Here is an 18,981-nt window from a genome sequence, read left to right on the forward strand (position 1 = left end):
TCAGGTTTTTTTTTTTTTAAAGTGAAATTCTCTTACTTACGGACGGGGAGCCTAGCACCCCTGCGAACAACCCCATTTTTTTTCAGAGAGAAAAATCTCATCTTGTGTCAGCCGTTGTGTGTATACTTTCTGAGAACATGGTCTCCCAGGAGAGCGTTGCCATTGGCTCAGTGGACCACTCCGTTTATTGCTTTCACTGTCTCTTCATTCCCAGCACAGTTGAAACACTGAATTGGTAACAGACATCAAGAGGTAGCACGTATGGCACGTGGTCATGATAGTATGGAGATGTTTACTGAGGATGCATCAGGGAGATTTATACATTCTCTGTGTCACTGATTCAATACGTCCAGTAGGTGCCAATGCTTTTGTCATGGAGCAACACTGCCACTCAGGGGCACACATCACAACTTTTCTACAGGAGACAGAAATATGAATGGTATGAATCTGAAGTGAAAAAGGACATGGTGTAACTGGTGAAAAGTATGTCCTTGTATTCATTGGATCAACTTTATTGATTCTCTATGTTATACTTTTAATAGCATCTCACAAAGCACAGTTCAATTTGAAAACAACTTTCATAAAAACAGAATTCAATTCAAGATATTGGCTGGAATTCGTCAACATTTCTTGGGTTCAAAATCAAACTGGAGAATACTTGTTTTACTTGCCAAACCATGTCCAATGTAGCTGATTATACATGCATTGTTAGTGATAACAATTTAACCAATTTAGAGCCGCAGAAATGCATGAGTCTATTACCTTGGGTCTTAGCTTTACAGTATAACAAGGAAAGTGCTCTATGCTTTGTTGGCAAAAGCTATTCTATGAAGTTTCAGTACTAAAACAATTTGGTTTTGTCAACTCTGACAAGACACAGGCAATGAAACAAAGTGCCTTAACCCTTTGTAGGCAAACAGGGTATAAGAAACCTATTGAAACTAAATGGAACCAACAGGAAAAATACAACGTTTTCATTGACATTTAAGTTTTTTTGATCAATCTAAAGTTCCTACTTCATAATTTACTCGCTTTTCCTCTCTCTCTCTTGTTTAACTGGTGCCTAGCTACTCGTCCTCATGGTGCTCGCAGAAATCATGGCAACAGACAGTTACCATGGTGATAAATGTCATGAACTCTTGGAAGTCCAATTCCGAGTCTCCATCCGTGTCCAGGCTCTCCATCAAACTGTCCATAGTGGCCTGGTCCTTCACTTGCTGAGGGCAAAAACAGTAGATAAGATATGGTCATATTTGATTGGCTAAAGGTGCATTCTGCAATATTTACGGCTGGTTTATGGTCATTTCACCCATTGATTCTAGAATAATAATGTACGAAGGCCTCATGAGCTTAGTGCAACAAAGTCTGTAAAATGACTTGTGATTTATTGATAAATGCACATACGCTGTAAACATAGCCTAGATCCAAACCGCATGTTCAATTTAAACAACAACGTATTAAATATTGTAGTGAAAATGTGGTAGTGATATACTCACTCCTGTAAGGGCTGGTAGCTCCTCATTGATCAAGTCTTTCAGTTCACTTTTCTTCAGTTTGTGCTTGTCCCCTTCTTTCTCTGCATACTTATGGAACACCTCCATGATGGTGGCCAGTGAACTCTCCAGATCAGTCATTGTGGTTTGTAATGCGATCTACAACGTAGAGCAAAAAAGCATTTCATCTCTAGGCCTAGCATGTGACATAAACAACAGGGTCGTAATTCATTTGAGTTTGCTACAGCAGGGAAATAGTCCTGCAGCAACAGGAAATATGAATTATTATGGGGATAATAACCAAATGGACATTTTTTTGTAGGGTTTGAAACATTTCTCATCAGGGAAAATCAAGTCTGAAATTTCAAAGTGGAAATGATAAACTTCCGAAGTATTTTTAAACCTCAAATATACTGCAAGTTTGACGTTTCCTTCGTTGGAGGAACCTGCAAACAGGGTGATAAAACATGAAGATCCTACACCTGTAAGCAGTCATGTAACTTAAATACATCAGATGATGACATTCTATCTCTCAGACCTCTCTCTCAACAACAACAACAAAAAAGGACAGTGATTAGCGGGGAGTAATGAAGATACTCGTACAATTTAAAATAACCTTTTAAGCCTGTCATTACACTATACAAATCCCCAAATCAAAGTCCATGAACGAATGCCTCCCAACAGCAGATACAGTAGAACATCTTGACTTACCAGTGAGTCTCGGACTGGAACAAAGGTTATTTGCGGATGAGAGTGAGTAGTGGCTGTGGAGGGACAAAGAGTATAGGCTTTTATAGTTGGTGTGGGGAGGGCCTAGTGCCTCTGGTCAACCACCCTGCCAGTCCAGCACACTGACCAATAGGCTCTTTTTCACCCTCTCACTCCACTGTATTCTCACACAGAATTCACCATTGATGGCTATGCCAGTCTTTTACCATGTTATAATGGTCAATTTACAGTATTGTTTGAATACCATTCTTTTGTATGACATTATGACATTGAGCTGAATTTGTGGATTTGAGCTTCCAGGTTTACAACTGATGTGTAAGAAAGGGATATCACTAGATTGCACTATATTATAATAGGCTTTGAAAGCATTGTCCAACGAATTAGGCAAAAAAAACAAAGAGGACTTTCACCCTCTCCCCCTATGCGCCTTCCTAACCTCTTTACCTGTGATTGTGAAGAGGATTTTCCATGCATGGCCATTTGTATTGATCTCTTAGACTTTAGGACCTTCTGGTTGCCACAATCCCCACCAACGTTTTGTCTGAGACAATGGCCTGTTTCAGAGGAAATGGATGGTTGTGCATGTTAATGAACACATTTCTTTTCACTTGTGGAGTTGGCCAGACGTGTGCCCTATACACCCCCTGACTACTAAGTAGGCACAGCCATTCATGTCAAACTCATGTTAAAAAAAAAAAAAAAGAAGTGAAATATGCCGTCGTGTTTCACCATTATGAATAGATGCCTGAACTGTAGGAATGATAAGTGTTACAGTTAACTAGAGCAGAAATAGGAGGGCTCGGATTTAGTTGATTTACTATTGAGCTAAGACTTCCAAATGTGAGGTGTCCAAAGTGTAGGTATGCATAAACTACAAAAAGCTTAACCTACAGTAACAACATAATCCCTTACCATTTCATTAAAAGAGGTTGAAAAATGTTTTGATCAAGTTCCAGAACACATTGAATTCCTGTTCTACTGTCTTCACCCTCCCACGAACTCCCTCAACTCTCTGGCCAGCATCTGTTTTGCATTCTTCTCAGGAAGCGTTCGGGAGAAAGTGCTTTTTGCTTCATGATAAATGTTTCTTTGTCTCTTCCGAAATATATTTCACATGCTTCTGACAACAGTTGACCATTGTCCACTGAAAACAGTTGTTCTTGTGTGAAGAAAGCAGCGTTGCTTGCTTTGAAAGACTGTCTATAGTCATTGTAGTCAGATGATTATATAAACTGATCCAGTCAAATCCATGATCTATCATTTTCATACCTCTTCTCTCTCTAACTCATTAATTAAGCATAAAACAAACTACGCTCTGGAAAATGCTATTGGTAGGAGGTTGAGTTTTTCTAGATGATTTCAGCTGAGCTCAGAGAAAAATCCACCCAATACCGAACAATCATCTGATCATATCATATGCACTCTATCCAATGACCTGACAGGACTGTTGGGCAGGTAGGTGATAGAGTTGTCGACGTGACGCCGAGCTGAGAATAATATCTCTCTCTCTCTCTCGCTCTCTCTCTCTCTCTCTCTCTCTCTCTCTCTCTCTCTCTCTCTCTCTCTCTCTCTCTCTCTCTCTCTCTCTCTCTCTCTCTCTCTCTCTCTCTCTCTCTCGATCCTTTGAGCACAAACAAATCGGTGTAATGATGAATGCATGATTATTTCAGTGTATCACGTGTCAAGTAAGAGGATTCATACAGATCAAGATGAAGAGTGTTGTGTTCCTATTGGGTCTGATGGACTTGTGACTTCCCATCTTGAAGAGATGCATATGATGAGCCACGGTGGTGGGGGATGCTGGGATAGTAGTGAAGACACAACAGACAGGGCTCTGCAAAGACTAGCCAAGCAACCAATCACGTGCTCCCATTGACTAGTCATCTCAGGGCAGGAGTTGTAGTACCAGGATGTGAGTATGGCTGTCATTCCTTGTCCACATTGGCTAGCTATCCATCAATGTCTTTAATATTACTATTGATACTGGTGTTAACCTAACCCCAAAACTGGATTATATGGCTTGGAGATGTTGGTAGACAGATTTGTTATACTTGTGGCTTAAAGCAAAAGTCCTTCATTGAAACAATAAGAAAGTGCTCACCCCACCTCTATTATGGAAAAAGCTTTTTTTTATTTTTTTATATTTTTTTTTACATCTTACAAGTTAAATAACTCTTAAAATGTTTATAAAAACATTGTCTCACTGTAACTCTCCAAAAGAGAGATGTCACCTTTTGTAGAGTGAGATAATGCGGTCTCCCTGTGTTTTGCTGTAACCATGGCTACAGGTCAGAGCCTCTCGCTGAGTTGAAAAGGTTTGCCAAGTGGCTGACTCATCCCTGGAGTGTAGGGAGCTCTAGTGGTCTGGACACTGACTGGGGGAGTAACCAGGGGTAGAACTAAGAAAACAACACTGAGGTTTGGTAATCTCAGTATGTTCTCGTCTCTAGTGTTTGGTAATCTCAGTATGTTCTCGTCTCTCTCCTTCTCTCTCCTTCTCTCCCCTTCTCTCCACTTCTCTCCCCTTCTCTACCCATCTCTCTCCTTCTCTCTCCTTCTCTCCCCTTCTCTACCCTTCTCTCTCCTTCTCTCCCCTTCTCTACCGTTCTCTACCCTTCTCTCTCCTTCTTTCTTATTCTGTCCCCGTATCTCCACTTTTCTCTCTTCTCTCCTTCTCTTCCGTTCTCTTTCCTTCTCAAATTGGTAGATTTCTACTTCAACTGGGATATATGTATATTGCTTGTAAGTCATGTATTAGCGCGGGGCTTTAGGTTAACAAGTTATTCCATTGATCCCCTTAGCTTACCATTTAAAAGCTCTACAGAAATGTAATGTTGGGCTCGTTGCCACAAGGTGGCACTCATGCTGTACATAGAGGACAAGTTTCAAGTTTCAAAAGACACACAAAAAAGTGATCAGTTTCAGTCATCATGTAATACCCATCAGATTGAAAAGACTATCAGATTTTTTTTGAAACGCACTGGTTATGATAAGGGTGAGGAGAGAAAGTCACATCCTGCAGGGAACACTGCTTTTATGAGAAGGAAGTGTAATGTTTCGTTCAACACACAAAGACACTTCATTTTCCTCCGGATCCAATCTGTGTTCAGGGACACCACTCCTCATCAACCTCTTCTAATTACATTGCATTAACATATTTGATGTGTTCGACAGGTTATCATCAAGTCCCAGCGCCAGCGTTTGCACAGATAAGTGCTGCGTTTCACTGGAATTGAGATGCGAAAAGGTTGAGGAAGGTTATGGACGATCCATTCTGCAAAGTAATTAACTGAATATGGTGAGGGAATTTGCCAGCAGCAACTCCCAGAACAATAAATAGAAGTAAATAGATATCTGGGATTGGTCCATTCATTATATGATAGGAGCTGGATGAGAGTTAGATAATGATAATAATGTTATGGTATTCACCACTAGAGGGAAGTAACTTAACACTTTATTTGGTAAAGAAGTTGTGACTTCAGCTCTTGAATGCTTGGCATACCCACGTACAGAACACCCATTGACTGGTAGTAGGCTCTTTTACAACCCATCTCAGAAGGTTTGTGACAGCCAATCAGATCGAGATGCATGCCATAGAGCGCGTTCCTCTGCACATGTGTCGCTGTCGCATGCCAGATCTTACAAATGCCTGGATAGGCATTTTACCTATCAACGCGACCAGTCACTTTCCGCCAACTCAGATGTTGCATGCATCAGTCAATGGTCACGTGCCACATCATCGACTGTTCAATCGGGCACCAGATTGCGATAAAATATGATGTGATTAGCTGAAACGTAAAATACCTTATCCAGGCATGGTAAGATCTAGCATGCGTCTGCAACGCCTGGGCAGAGAGACACACCCACCATCTTCTCAATGTCACAAGTTGTCCTTATGATGAGATAACTGTGGGCCAACTTGGAGTCTTCAATCTTGAGATATAATATTCCATTTGGCAGACTCTTTTCTCACTGTCACGCTCACATACATTTTAACATATGGTAGCCCCAGCGGGAATCAAACCCCTTAACCCTTGGCGTGCTCTTAACCCTTGGCGTGCTCTTAACCCTTGGCGTGCTCTTAACCCTTGGCGTGCTCTTAACCCTTGGCGTGCTCTTAACCCTTGGCGTGCTCTTAACCCTTGGCGTGCTCTTAACCCTTGGCGTGCTCTTAACCCTTGGCGTGCTCTTAACCCTTGCACCATGCTCTGCCGACTAAGCCACACAGGACCACTTGCACTGCCACTGACCCATTGACTGGTAGTCATCATCACTGTGACTATATGAGACAAATACCGGGCCATACTGACACTCTATCCACCTTGGCAGTTGTCTGAGGATTGGCCGATGACACCCACACTCTGAATTAGCTACGAACTGGTAATTGGCCTTCTTCCTGAGTGCCTCTCAATACATCACAGAGTAATCATGAGAGAGCCTATATCCACCAATCCTATGTGTGTGATCCAATGCAACTCTCACTGAAAGTAGGACAGGGGTCAGGGGATACAATCCCCACCCACAATCTGCTTCATCTTCATCCCCACACAAAGAAAACACCCAGATGGACAGACATCCCTGTTGGCCAACATTGTAAGTGTACTACATTTATTTGACTCTTTGCAAACTGGAATCCACATATCCTGAGGCTGCATTCATTGTAGCTGGGGATTTTAACAAGGCTAATCTGAAAACAAGACTCCCTAAATTGTATCAGCATATCGATTGCGCAACCAGGGCTACAAAACCTTGGATCATTGATATTCTAACTTCCGCGACGCATATAAGGCCCTCTCCCGCTCTCCTTTCGGAAAAGCTGACCACGACTCCATTTTGTTGCTCCCTGTCTACAAACAGAAACTAAAACAAGAAGCTCCCGCGCTGAGGTCTGTTCAACGCTGGTCTGACCAATCTGATTCCACACTCCAAGACTATGTTTCGTATTGCGTCAGACAACAACATTGACGAATACGCTGATTCGGTGAGCGAGTTCATTAGAACGTGCGTTGAAGATGTTGTTCCCATAGCAACGATTAAAACATTCCCAAACCAGAAACCGTGGATTGATGGCAGCATTCGTGTGAAACTGAAAGCTCGAACCACTGCTTTTAATCAGGGCAAGGTGACCGGAAACATGACCGAATACAAACAGTGTAGCTCTTCCTTCCGCAAGGCAATCAAACAAGCTAAGAGTCAGTATAGAGACAAAGTAGAGTCGCAATTCAATGGCTCAGACACAAGAGGTATGTGGCAGGGTCTACAGTCAATCACGGATTACAAAAAGAAAACCAGCCCAGTCACGGACCAGGATGCCTTGCTCCCAGGCAGACTAAATAACTTTTTTGCCCACTTTGAGGACAATACAGTGCCACTGACACAGCCCGCAACCAAAACATGCGGACTCTCCTTCACTGCAGCCGAGGTGAGTAAAACATTTAAACGTGTTAACCCTCGCAAGGCTGCAGGCCCAGACGGCATCCCCAGCTGCGCCCTCAGAGCATGCGCAGACCAGCTGGCTGGTGTGTTTACGGACATATTCAATCAATCCCTATCCCAGTCTGCTGTTCCCACATGCTTCAAGAGGGCCACCATTGTTCCTGTTCCCAAGAAAGCTAAGGTAACTAAGCTAAACGACTACGGCTTGTCACCAAAAGCACTCACAAACTTCTACAGATGTACAATCGAGAGCATCCTGTCGGGCTGTATTGGCCCTCAACCGTAAGGCTCTCCAGAGGGTAGTGAGGTCCGCACAACGCATCACCGGGTGCAAACTACCTGCCCTCCAGGACACCTACACCACCCAATGTCACAGGAAGGCCATAAAGATCATCAAGGACAACAACCACCGAGCCACTGCCTGTTCACCCCGCTATCATCCAGAAGGCGAGGTCAGTACAGGTGCATCAAAGCTGGGACCGAGAGACTGAAAAACAGGTTCTAACCCATCAGACTGTTAAACAGCCACCACTAACATTGAGTGGCTGCTGCCAACACACTGACTCAACTCCAGCCACTTTAATAATGGGAATTGATGTAAAATATATCACTAGCCACTTTAAACAATGCTACTTAATATAATGTTTACATACCCTACATTATTAATCTCATATGTCTACGTATATACTGTACTCTATATCATCTACTGCATCTTTATGTAATACATGTATCACTAGCCACTTTAAACTATGCCACTTTGTTTACATACTCATCTCATATGTATATACTGCACTCGATACCATCTACTGCATCTTGCCTATGCCGTTCTGTACCATCACTCATTCACATATCTTTATGTACATATTCTTGATCCCTTTACACCTGTGTGTATAAGGGAGTAGTTTTGGAATTGTTAGATTACTCGTTGGTTATTACTGCATTGTCGGAACTAGAAGCACAAGCATTTCGCTACACTCGCATTAACATCTGCTAACCATGTGTATGTGACAAATCAAATTTGATTTGATTTGATTTTTAAGTATACTTTCCTGTGTACTACAGCTCTATTTCCTGTGTACTTTAGTCTGATAGTACACTACCTGCATGGGCAAATTTTTTAATGCAAGAAACACATAGTGAAATGTTAACTAGTCCTTAACTATGAATATTTCCATATAGCAAAGAAAGCAACAATGGGCCAATTTAGAGGGGGTTTAATTGTTGATTGGAGAACATGCAGATTGAAGCTCAGCTCAGTTGTAATTCAGACTTGGCAACAGTAGTGCTCCTCTATTTGTATACACTTGCAAATGAAGTAGCTCAGTCAGGAGACTTCTAGAAGTGACCAGGGACAGGAATAGCAACATCTACACACCTAGTTAGATTATGGGTCAGTGTACTAGCAGGGCTGGGCAGGGCTGGGGATGAGAAGTGTGTGTGTGTGTGTGTGTGTGTGTGTGTGTGTGTGTGTGTGTGTGTGTGTGTGTGTGTGTGTGTGTGTGTGTGTGTGTGTGTGTGTGTGTGTGTGTGTGTGTGTGTGTGTGTGTGTGCTTGCGTGGGTGCCTGCTTGTGTGTGTGTATGTGTTGGCTAATCCTGTCATTCACACTCTCTACTAACTCTGCCAACTGCCTCAGTGAGACAGACAGTTAAAGTCGGCCAGGCCTAACACCATATGTGGGTATCCGGTCTCTGCCGGAAGAGACTCCAGCAGAAGAGACAAACAAACAAAACCATTTACAGTTAGATCTTTAAGCCAATTCCTACTGTGGAAGAAACGGAGGTCACATGACATCAGGCCACGTAGCTCTAAGGCTTAGCGAAGAGAATTACCAGAACTACACGGGGCAGCTGAGACTTGGGAACAAGTCCTGACTTGTTGTAAATTCTTTGCACAACACCAGAAGAATATCTACTGTGATAAGTGATTTCATCCATGGTCTTACACCTAGAGGCGGAGGCTGATTAGGAGAAGATAAGGTCTCATTATCATACTGTGATTAAAACGATAGCAGCCTCAGGTAGCAATGTGAACAGCCTTCACGAGTAGAGCCTTGCAGACCTTCTTTCTTCCTTAGATCCAGGTACGCAGCTATTCAGAAAGGGTTTGTAATAGAACTGGGCATCTGATTATGGTCATAGGAATTGGCTTAAAGAGGTAGGGTGTTTAAGGGTGCTACTGATAAATCAAAGAGCACCTTGATTAATTTCACTATTACCAACAGCCAGAAGCCTCTCTGAAATGGTTTTGAATTCATTCCAGTACAGCTACAGTGCCGAAAGCCAAAAATCTAAAAGGTAGAATTGCTTGGCTTTGTTACACAATAGATATGCCAAGAATTGCCATGTTATCTTTTTTTACATTTTTTAAACTAGGGCAAGTTAGTTAAGATTTTTTATCTTATTTACAATTGACGCCTGATAAATTACTATCAATTCAGCATCAATTTAGCTTAAAAATTGTGCTTAGTCAAAGCTTATCGGGGAGGAATGTTATGCCATTCTGTGCAGATCTACAGAGCTCAATAGCTGCTAGAACTGCTTTCCATTCTGAACCATATGAGGGAACATATTTCATAGTAACGTATGGTGGTGGTACCCCTACAGTAACTCTGTAGCTTATTATACAGTACAATTCATTACTAGCCTCTCTCTACTACACTCCAATCATGTTGGACACACACACACACACACACACATTTTTGAGCTGAGCAATTGGACGGGAGGAAATGGCCATGTAGCATTTTTAAAGGGTGTGGTAGTTCTCACTTGGCATCACTTTAGTCTCTATAATAAGTCTGTAAAGTCCACTAGATCTGCTAGAGGACAGATTTATCTAGCTTTATGAAGCAACTCCTTGCTTTAATGTTAGTTTAATGGCCTGGTCCAGTATCGTAGCATGCAGAGAGTGAGAGCACCCCACTTTCGAAAAAGACGAGTGAAATGTGTAGTTTCACATGTGACAAGCCCATTTTCAAAAGTGAAATGGCTTAGATTTCACATGTGAAATCACATTTTCACATGTATTAAATTTAGAGTTCACATGTTAACACCACCTTTTCTCATGTGGGAGGATAACATGTTTTCACCTCACATGTGAATTGCAATTTCACATATGAAAATTAACATGTGAAAATCGCAGTTTCACATGTGACATTGCAAGTTCAGATGTGGGGGTGAAATAGTGTTATTCTCCTCACATGTGACAAGCTTGTTAACATCTTGCAGTAGCAATGTTTCCACATGTGGAATTGCAAATTATGTAATGCCATTCTGTAAAAAAGGCTACTTAGCCTACCTGAGTATAATAATTAAAGTGTGTTAAAAATAATGATTTATTAATTATTGTAGTCCTCCAATGTGATACAGCGCATTCAGAAATGATTCAGACCCCTTGAATTTTTCCACATTTTGTTACGTTACAGCCTTATTGTAAAATGGATTAAATCGTTTTTCCCTCGTCAATTTACACACAATACCCCGTAATGACAAAGCAAAAAACTATTTAGATGGTTTTTCATATCACATTTACATAAGTATTCAGACCCTTTTCTCAGTACTTTGTTGCAGCACCTTTGGCAGTGATTACAGCCTCGAGTCTTCTTGGGTATGACGCTACAAGCTTGGCACACCTGTATTTGGGGAGTTTCTCCCATTCTTCTCTGCAAATCCTCTCAAGATCTGTCAGGTTGGATGGGGAGCGTCACTGCACAGCTATTTTCATGTCTCTCCAGAGATGTTAGATCGGTTTCATGTCCGGGATCTGGCTGGGCCACTCAAAGACATTCAGAGACTTGTCCCAAAGTCACTCCTGCATTGTCTTGGCTGTGTGCTTTGGGTCTTTGTCCTGTTGGAAGGTGAACCTTCACCCCAGTCTGAGGTCCAGAGCGCTCTGGAGCATGTTTCCATCAAGGATCTCTCTGCACTTCGCTCCATTCATCTTTCACTCAATCCTGACTAGTCTCTGAGTCCCTGCCACTGAAAAATATCCCCACAGCATGATGCTGCCACCACCATGCCAGGTGTCCTCCAGACGTGACGCTTGGCATTCAGGCCAAAGAGTTCAATATTGGTTTTATCAGACCAGAGAATCTTGTTTCTCATGGTCTGAGAGTCCTTTAGGTGCCTTTTGCTAAACTTCAAGCGGGCTGTCATGTGCCTTTTACTGAGGAGTGACTTCTGTCTGGTCACTCTACCATAAAGGCCTGATTGGTGGAGTTCTGCAGAGATGGTTGTCTTTCTTGAAGTTTCCCCCATCTCCACAGAGGAACTCTGGAGCTCTGTCAGAGTGACCATCGAGTTCTTGGTCACATCCCTGACCAAGGCCCTTTTCCCCTGATTGGCCAGCTCTAGGAAGAGTCTTGGTGGTTCCAAACTTCTTCCATTTAAAAATGATGAAGGTCACTGTGTTCTTGGGGACCTTCAATGCTGCAGAAATGTTTTGGTACCCTTCCCCAGATCTGTCTCTCAACACAATTCTGTCTCGGAGCTCTACAGACAATTCCTTTGACCTCATGGCTTTTTTTCTCTGACATGTTGTCAACTGTGGGACCTTATATAGACAAGTGTGTGCCTTTCCAAATTATGTCCAATCAATTGAATTTACCACAGGTGGACTCCAATCAAGATGTAGAAACAGCTTAAAGGTGATTCATAGAAACAGGATGCACCTGAGCTCAATTTTCAGTATCATAGCAAAGGATCTGAATTTTTATGTAAATAAGTTATTTCTGTTTTTTTAAATATATTTTGCCAATATTTCTAAAAACCTGTTTTGGTGTTGTCATTATGGGGTATTGTGTGTAGATTGATGAGAAAACAAACCATTTTTAGACATTTTAGAATGAGGCTGTAACATAACAAAATGTGAAAAAAGTAAAAGGGGTCTGAATACTTTCTGAATGCACTGTCTACATGTTTACAGTACGTAGCGCTACCACTAGGAAAGGCTTTCGGAGTGCTTCTGCTGCAGGCTCTTCTTCGACAATGTTCCGTGACCGTTGGAAGGAGCCCAGTGAAAATATATTATATATATTCTATAATATATTCTATATTTATCCTGTGTACCGGTTTGTAATCATTTTCATATCGAGAGGTATCATGTTTAAATATACTGTGTTCACTTTTCTGGTCATTTGGATGCATAATTTAATTGTTTTGACCGATTGAAACACAAGTGAGATTTTCCCATTGACAAGTAGCTAGCTTGCTCACTTTTATATGAGTGTATGTACATGTGTAAATATGAACCATGATAATGATATGTATTTTAGAAGGTAACTTTTAATGAAATTTGTATCTACTGATCGCATAATTGCTAACTGCTAGATTGCTTAGTGACAGACGATAGCTAGCTGTCACGCCCTGACCTGAGTATTCTTTTTTTTCTTTATATATTTTGGTTAGGTCAGGGTGTGACATGGGTGATGTATGTGTTTTTGTACTGTCTAGGGTTTTTTGTAGGTTTATGGGGTTGTTTGCCATCTAGGTGTTTATGTATGTCTATGGCTGCCTAGATTGGTTCTCAATTAGAGGCAGCTGTTTATCGTTGTCTCTGATTGGGAACCATATTTAGGCAGCCATCTTCTTTGGGTATTTTGTGGGTTATTGTCTATGTGATGTTGCATGTTAGCAGAGTTTCTATAGCGGTCACGTTCGTCTGGTTAGTTTGTTTTGTTTGTTTAGTGTACTTCGTGTTTTTTCGTCCATTCACTAAAGTATGCATTCACACCACACCACTCAATACCACGATCGTGACACTAGCCTTCCATTTTTTCACAGATATTTTTAGCATCTGTTATTGTCTGCTGTCCATTGGTTTTTGTTACATTTAATAAACAGACCTAAAAGGGATTATTTTGTACTTGAAAATGTGTGAACGTGTTTGCCACTGGAATGAATGTAAAAAAATATAACTTTCTACAAAAACATGCTTTTGAAATAGGGCTGTCAGAGTTAACCTCTTTAAATGTTTGTGCACATTTATTTATTGAGTTATTAATTGCATATTCTGAAAGCATTCGAAATACATTAAACATCCAAAATACAAATTGACATTAAGGTAAAAAAAAAGTGTGCTTCATCAATTTACCTTATCTTGATAACCATTACTATGGACAAAATCAAGACATACATTTTCTTACAATCCTTTTTATATTAAAAAAAAAATCTTAAATTACAGCTCCATTTGAGCATTTTCTGAATTTGCGATTAATCGTGATCAATCACAGCAAATCCTTTAATTAACAAAAAAAAATGTAAGCGTTTGACAGCCCTTTTTTTTAATTGAACAGTCAATAGTCTGAGACCTGAGTTCTAATCCTACTAGTTACAAAAGTAGTGAAATGTTATTGAACCACATGTCTGAGTCATTTGACAATCTTTTTGAGAATAATCACAAGTGTCTGAAAACCACATGTCTGACTCATGTGAATACTTTTTTTATATATATATTTTTCACATGTGAGTTGTTCAAATGTCTGTTCATACACACTACCGTTCAAAAGTTTGGGGTCACTTAGAAATGTCCTTGTTTTTGAAAGAAAAGCAATTTTTTTTGTCCATTAAAATAACATCAAATTGATCAGAAATACAGTGTAGACATTGTTCATGTTGTAAATTGACTATTGTAGCTGGAAACAGATACTTTTTTAATGGAATATCTACATCGGCGTACAGAGGCCCATTATCAGCAACCATCATTCCTGTGGTACATTGTACATTGTACACAATGGTACATTGTGTTAGCTAATCCAAGTTTATCATTTTAAAAGGCTAATTGATAATTAGTAAACCATTTTGCAAATATGTCAGCACAGCTGAAAACTCTTGTGGTGATTAAAGAAGCAAAATAAACTGGCCTTCTTTAGACAAGTTCAGTATCTGGAGCATCAGCATTTGTGGGTTCGATTACAGGCTCAAAATGGCCAGAAACAAATAACTTTCTTCTGAAACTCGTCAGTCTATTCTTGTTCTGAGAAATGAAGGCTATTGTTAGGTGCCTCCTAAGAAGAGGTAGGTGCAGGAGTCAGGAGCAGGAGAGCAAGGATATCCAGTTTGCACAGTCGTTTATTATAAGTCCCAACCTACCAAAAACAAGCGGGGAAAATCACGAAACACACGGAGGAGAAACCTCTACTCCTAACACAGTACCAACAGTACAACGACAGTGAGGAAAAAAAACCTGTGGCGCAAACACGCACCCCTAACAGAGCTAACACAGCCAAAATAATCCCGCACAAAGACTAGCAGGCAGCGGAGGTTTAATAAACCCACCGAAATTAACTAATCAGACACAGGTGATAAGAAAAACAGACAGACACAAACAAAAAGGAAAAATGGATCTGTGGCAGCTGGGTTGCCGGCGACGACGACCGCCGAGCACCGCCCGAACAGGGAGAGGAGCCACCTTCGCTGGAAGTCGTGGCAGCTATTCTAACATTATGATGGGTAAAAGAACACAGACACTGGACAGAGGAAGTTTGGAAAAATACTAATCTAAGTTTGTAGTGTTCGGATCACAAAGAAGAACATTCGTGAGACGCAGAAAAAATGAAAAGATGAAGGAGTGCTGGACGCCATCTGTCAAACATGGTGGAGGCAATGTTATGGTCTGGGGGTGCTTTGGTGGTGGTAAAGTGGGAGATGTTGAATTAAGGAAGGCAATCACTCCAACGCCATGCCATGCACTGTGGACGGTGCTTAATTGGAGGGTTTCCAATTTCCTCCTACAACAGGACAATGACCCAAAGCACAGCTCCAAACTATGCAAGAACTACTTAGGAAAGAAGCAGTCAGCTGGTATTCTGTCTATAATGGTGTGGCCAGCACAGTCACCGGATCTCAACCCTTTTGAGCTGTTGTGGGAGCAGCTTGACCGTATGGTATGTAAGTGCCCATCAAGCCAATCCAACTTGTGGGAGGTGCTTCAGGAAGCATGGGGTGAAATCTCTTCAGTTTACCTCAACAAATTGACAACTAGAATGCCAAAGGTCTGCAAGGCTGTAATTGCTGCAAATGGAGGATTCTTTGACGAAAGCAACGTTTTAAGATCACAATTATTATTTCAATTAAATTAAATAACCTTCATATATTTCCTATTCATTTTGCAACTCATTTCATGTATGTTTTCATGGAAAACAAGGACATTTCTAAGTGACCCCCAAACTTTTGAACGGCAATGTATGTGTCCGATAACCTGCTGCTTCTCTCTCTCTCTGTCTCTCTGTCTCTGTCTGTACCGCACATGCTGTCTCAACCTCTAAATGCTCTGCTATGTAAAGCCAACTGACATTTACTCGTAAAAGGGTTGACCTGTTGCACCCTCTGTAAGCACTGTGATTATTACTTTACCCTGTTCATCTATGAATGTTTGAACATCTTAAAGAACGATCTGTCATTAATGGCCAGGTACTCTTATAATCTCCACCTGGCACAGCCAAAAGAGCCTGGCCACCCCTCAGAGCCTGGTTCCTCTCTTGGTTTCTACCTCGGTTTGTGCCTTTCTAGGGAGTTTTTCCTAGCCACCATGCTTCTACATCTGGATTACTTGCTCTTTGGGGTTTTAGGCTGGGTTTCTGTATATGCACGTTGTACCAACGTAAAAAGGGCTTTAGAAATACATTTGATTGATTTATTGATTGACTGCAGAGTCTAGCTATGGGATAAATTCTGTCCCTCTAGATGAATTCAGACCGGAGAGCAAACTGAAAACATTTGCCTTGATTATAAAACCTACACCTCTGTATCCTGCCAACTTCATTAATTAGGGATGATCATTCTTGAAGGGCATCGGCCAGAGCCAAATCTCCAGACACATAAGATGTAAATATCCTCCTGGGATGGGTAGGTGTACTGTTGTCTCACTCACACACACACACACACACACACACACACACACACACACACACACACACACACACACACACACACACACACACACACACACACACACACACACACACACACACACACACACACACACTCTGGGGATGGGGAGGTGCACACACACACATGCACGCACACACACAGACACACACAAAGGAGTATCTGTCCAGCTGACCTCTCACTAAGATAACACATTACTCACCGCTGCCACTAGAGAGTCAGTGCCATGGGAGTGCATGCAGCCCCAGCACATGGACCATGACTAGGCTGGGTGTTTATTCCATCAGTGGGAATTAGAGGACATCAATCAACCTGCCCTTTAGATTTAATGTTAAATTATGTGTTAAGTGCAGATGTATGGGGACAAACTTTAATATCATTCAGTAACCAATTTAGATCATAAACTTCTGGACACATGAATGTATTATTCAACACCCAGTTTTATTTTCACATGATGAAGGGCTGAACGTGAATCTATTTAGCTAGATATACCTTCCTCTTAATCTTTATTCGTTTACCATGTAAAACAGATTGTACATCTCCAGTGACACTATAAATATCCTAATTGATACGTTTATCGTCTCCAAGGTACCTGCAGCATATCCGGGGGAAGGGTGAAGAGGGCGTAATCCCAGAATCATTCAATTGGCCAGGTGGGTTGCCATGGAGATAGAGGGTGCCAAACGCTGTGACCTCTAGGTAATCAGAGTATATCTGAATCTGGGCCTTATGATTTCCAGCTAAAGTACCTTATAACAATGTTAGGTTGCTCCAACGTTGCCACACTGTAATGGTCATGACCTTCTCACCACCTATTTGCAATGTTGTGAAAATGTTGTGTGTCGTTAGTAGGGTTGACTTGTAGCACTTCCTAGCACTTTAGCCTTTTCTTTCTAAAAGAATAATGCAACAAAGGCAGATGGTTATCTGTGGATTAGGGATTCGATTAGTGGGGCATTGCACAGATACAGACTAGGAAATGTACCTACAGAATTGACTTCCCTTTAACAGATCTTCCGATCAGTCCTGCCACTGAACATTTTCTCTGATATGAACACTGCAATATTATTATGCGTGATGATATTAACAAGAACTTTATTCTGTCGGTAGATTAAAAAGAAGAGCTGACTTTTCTCCCAGCTATAAAATATGTATTTTTTGTATTGTCTAATGAGTCAGCACAGCTCATCAAATCATAGCAGTCCTCTCTGCAGTAAAAGTGGTAGCATTTGGAATGAGAGACATAATTGCGACTCTTTTTTAAATTTTACTTGTCAAGTCAGTTAAGAACAAATTCTTATTTACAATGACGGCCTAGGAACAGTGACGGCCTAGGAACTGCCTTGTTCAGGGGAAGAACAACAGATGTTTACCTTGTCAGCTCGGGGATTCAATCTAGCAACCTTTCAGTTACTGGCCCAATGCTCTAACCACTAGGCTACCTGCCGGCCCCCGGCTCTAGGCAGACACTTAATGCAGCTCACTCGTTGAAAGTTTGCACTCAGTCTAAATTGAATGATGTGGGTTAAATCCAAAAGTGGAAGCCCTATCTCCTTACATTTTATCTTTTAACCTGTGCATGCGTGTGTTTGTGTACGTGCGCTCTCGTTGGCTGGCCCTTGCTTCATACTCGTCGCCAAACCCACTGGCTCCAGGTCATCTACAAGGCCCTGCTAGGTAAAGTCCCCCCTTATCTCAGCTCGCTGGTCACCATAGCAGCACCCACCTGTAGCACGCGCTCCAGCAGGTATATCTCTCTGGTCACCCCCAAAACCAATTCTTCCTTTGGCCGCCTCTCCTTCCAATTCTCTGCTGCCAATGACTGGAACGAACCACAAGAATCTCTGAAACTGGAAACACTTATCTCCCTCACTAGCTTTAAGCACCAGCTGTCAGAGCAGCTCACAGATTACTGCACCTGTACACAGCCCATCTATAATTTAGCCCAAACAACTACCTCTTCCACTACTGTATTTATTTATTTTCCTCCTTTTCATCCCATTATTTTTCTTTATACTTTGCACATTCTTACACTGCAAATCTACTATTCCAGTGTTTTACTTGCTATATTGTATTTACTTCGCCACCATGGCCTTTACTTCGACACCATGGCCTTTTTTTGCCTTTACCTCCCTTATCTCACCTCATTTTCTCACATCGTATATAGACTTATTTTTCTACTGTATTATTGACTGTATTTTTGTTTTACTCTGTGTGTAACTCTGTGTTGTTGTATGCGTCGAACTGCTTTGCTTTATCTTGGTCAGGTCTCAGTTGTAAATGAGAACTTGTCCTCAACTTGCCTACCTGGTTAAATAAAGTTTAAATAAAAATAAATAAATACATAAATGTGTGTGCGTGCGTGTCCATGCCAGAGGGCAAGTCCGCTGATTAAATGACTCCATGCACATGCTCCATCTTGTCCACTTGAGCAAATAA

At 41.4% G+C, this 18,981-nt stretch overlaps 1 protein-coding gene across 1 annotated transcript; it reads right to left on the minus strand.

Annotated features, from left to right (window-relative positions):
- Positions 1-478: 478 nt before the first annotated feature.
- Positions 479-2,253, minus strand: LOC139372540 (S100 calcium binding protein, beta (neural)). The gene is made up of 3 exons (XM_071112276.1): positions 2,205-2,253; positions 1,497-1,652; positions 479-1,217 (listed from the first exon to the last, which is right to left on the minus strand). Exons 2-3 carry the CDS (start codon positions 1,632-1,634, stop codon positions 1,068-1,070), a joined length of 288 nt encoding a protein of 95 aa, XP_070968377.1. The 5' UTR covers positions 1,635-1,652; positions 2,205-2,253; the 3' UTR covers positions 479-1,067.
- Between the last annotated feature and the right edge of the window lie 16,728 nt (positions 2,254-18,981).

Source organism: Oncorhynchus clarkii, chromosome 18, assembly GCF_045791955.1.
Source record: "Oncorhynchus clarkii lewisi isolate Uvic-CL-2024 chromosome 18, UVic_Ocla_1.0, whole genome shotgun sequence".
NCBI classification, from domain to species: domain Eukaryota; kingdom Metazoa; phylum Chordata; class Actinopteri; order Salmoniformes; family Salmonidae; genus Oncorhynchus; species Oncorhynchus clarkii.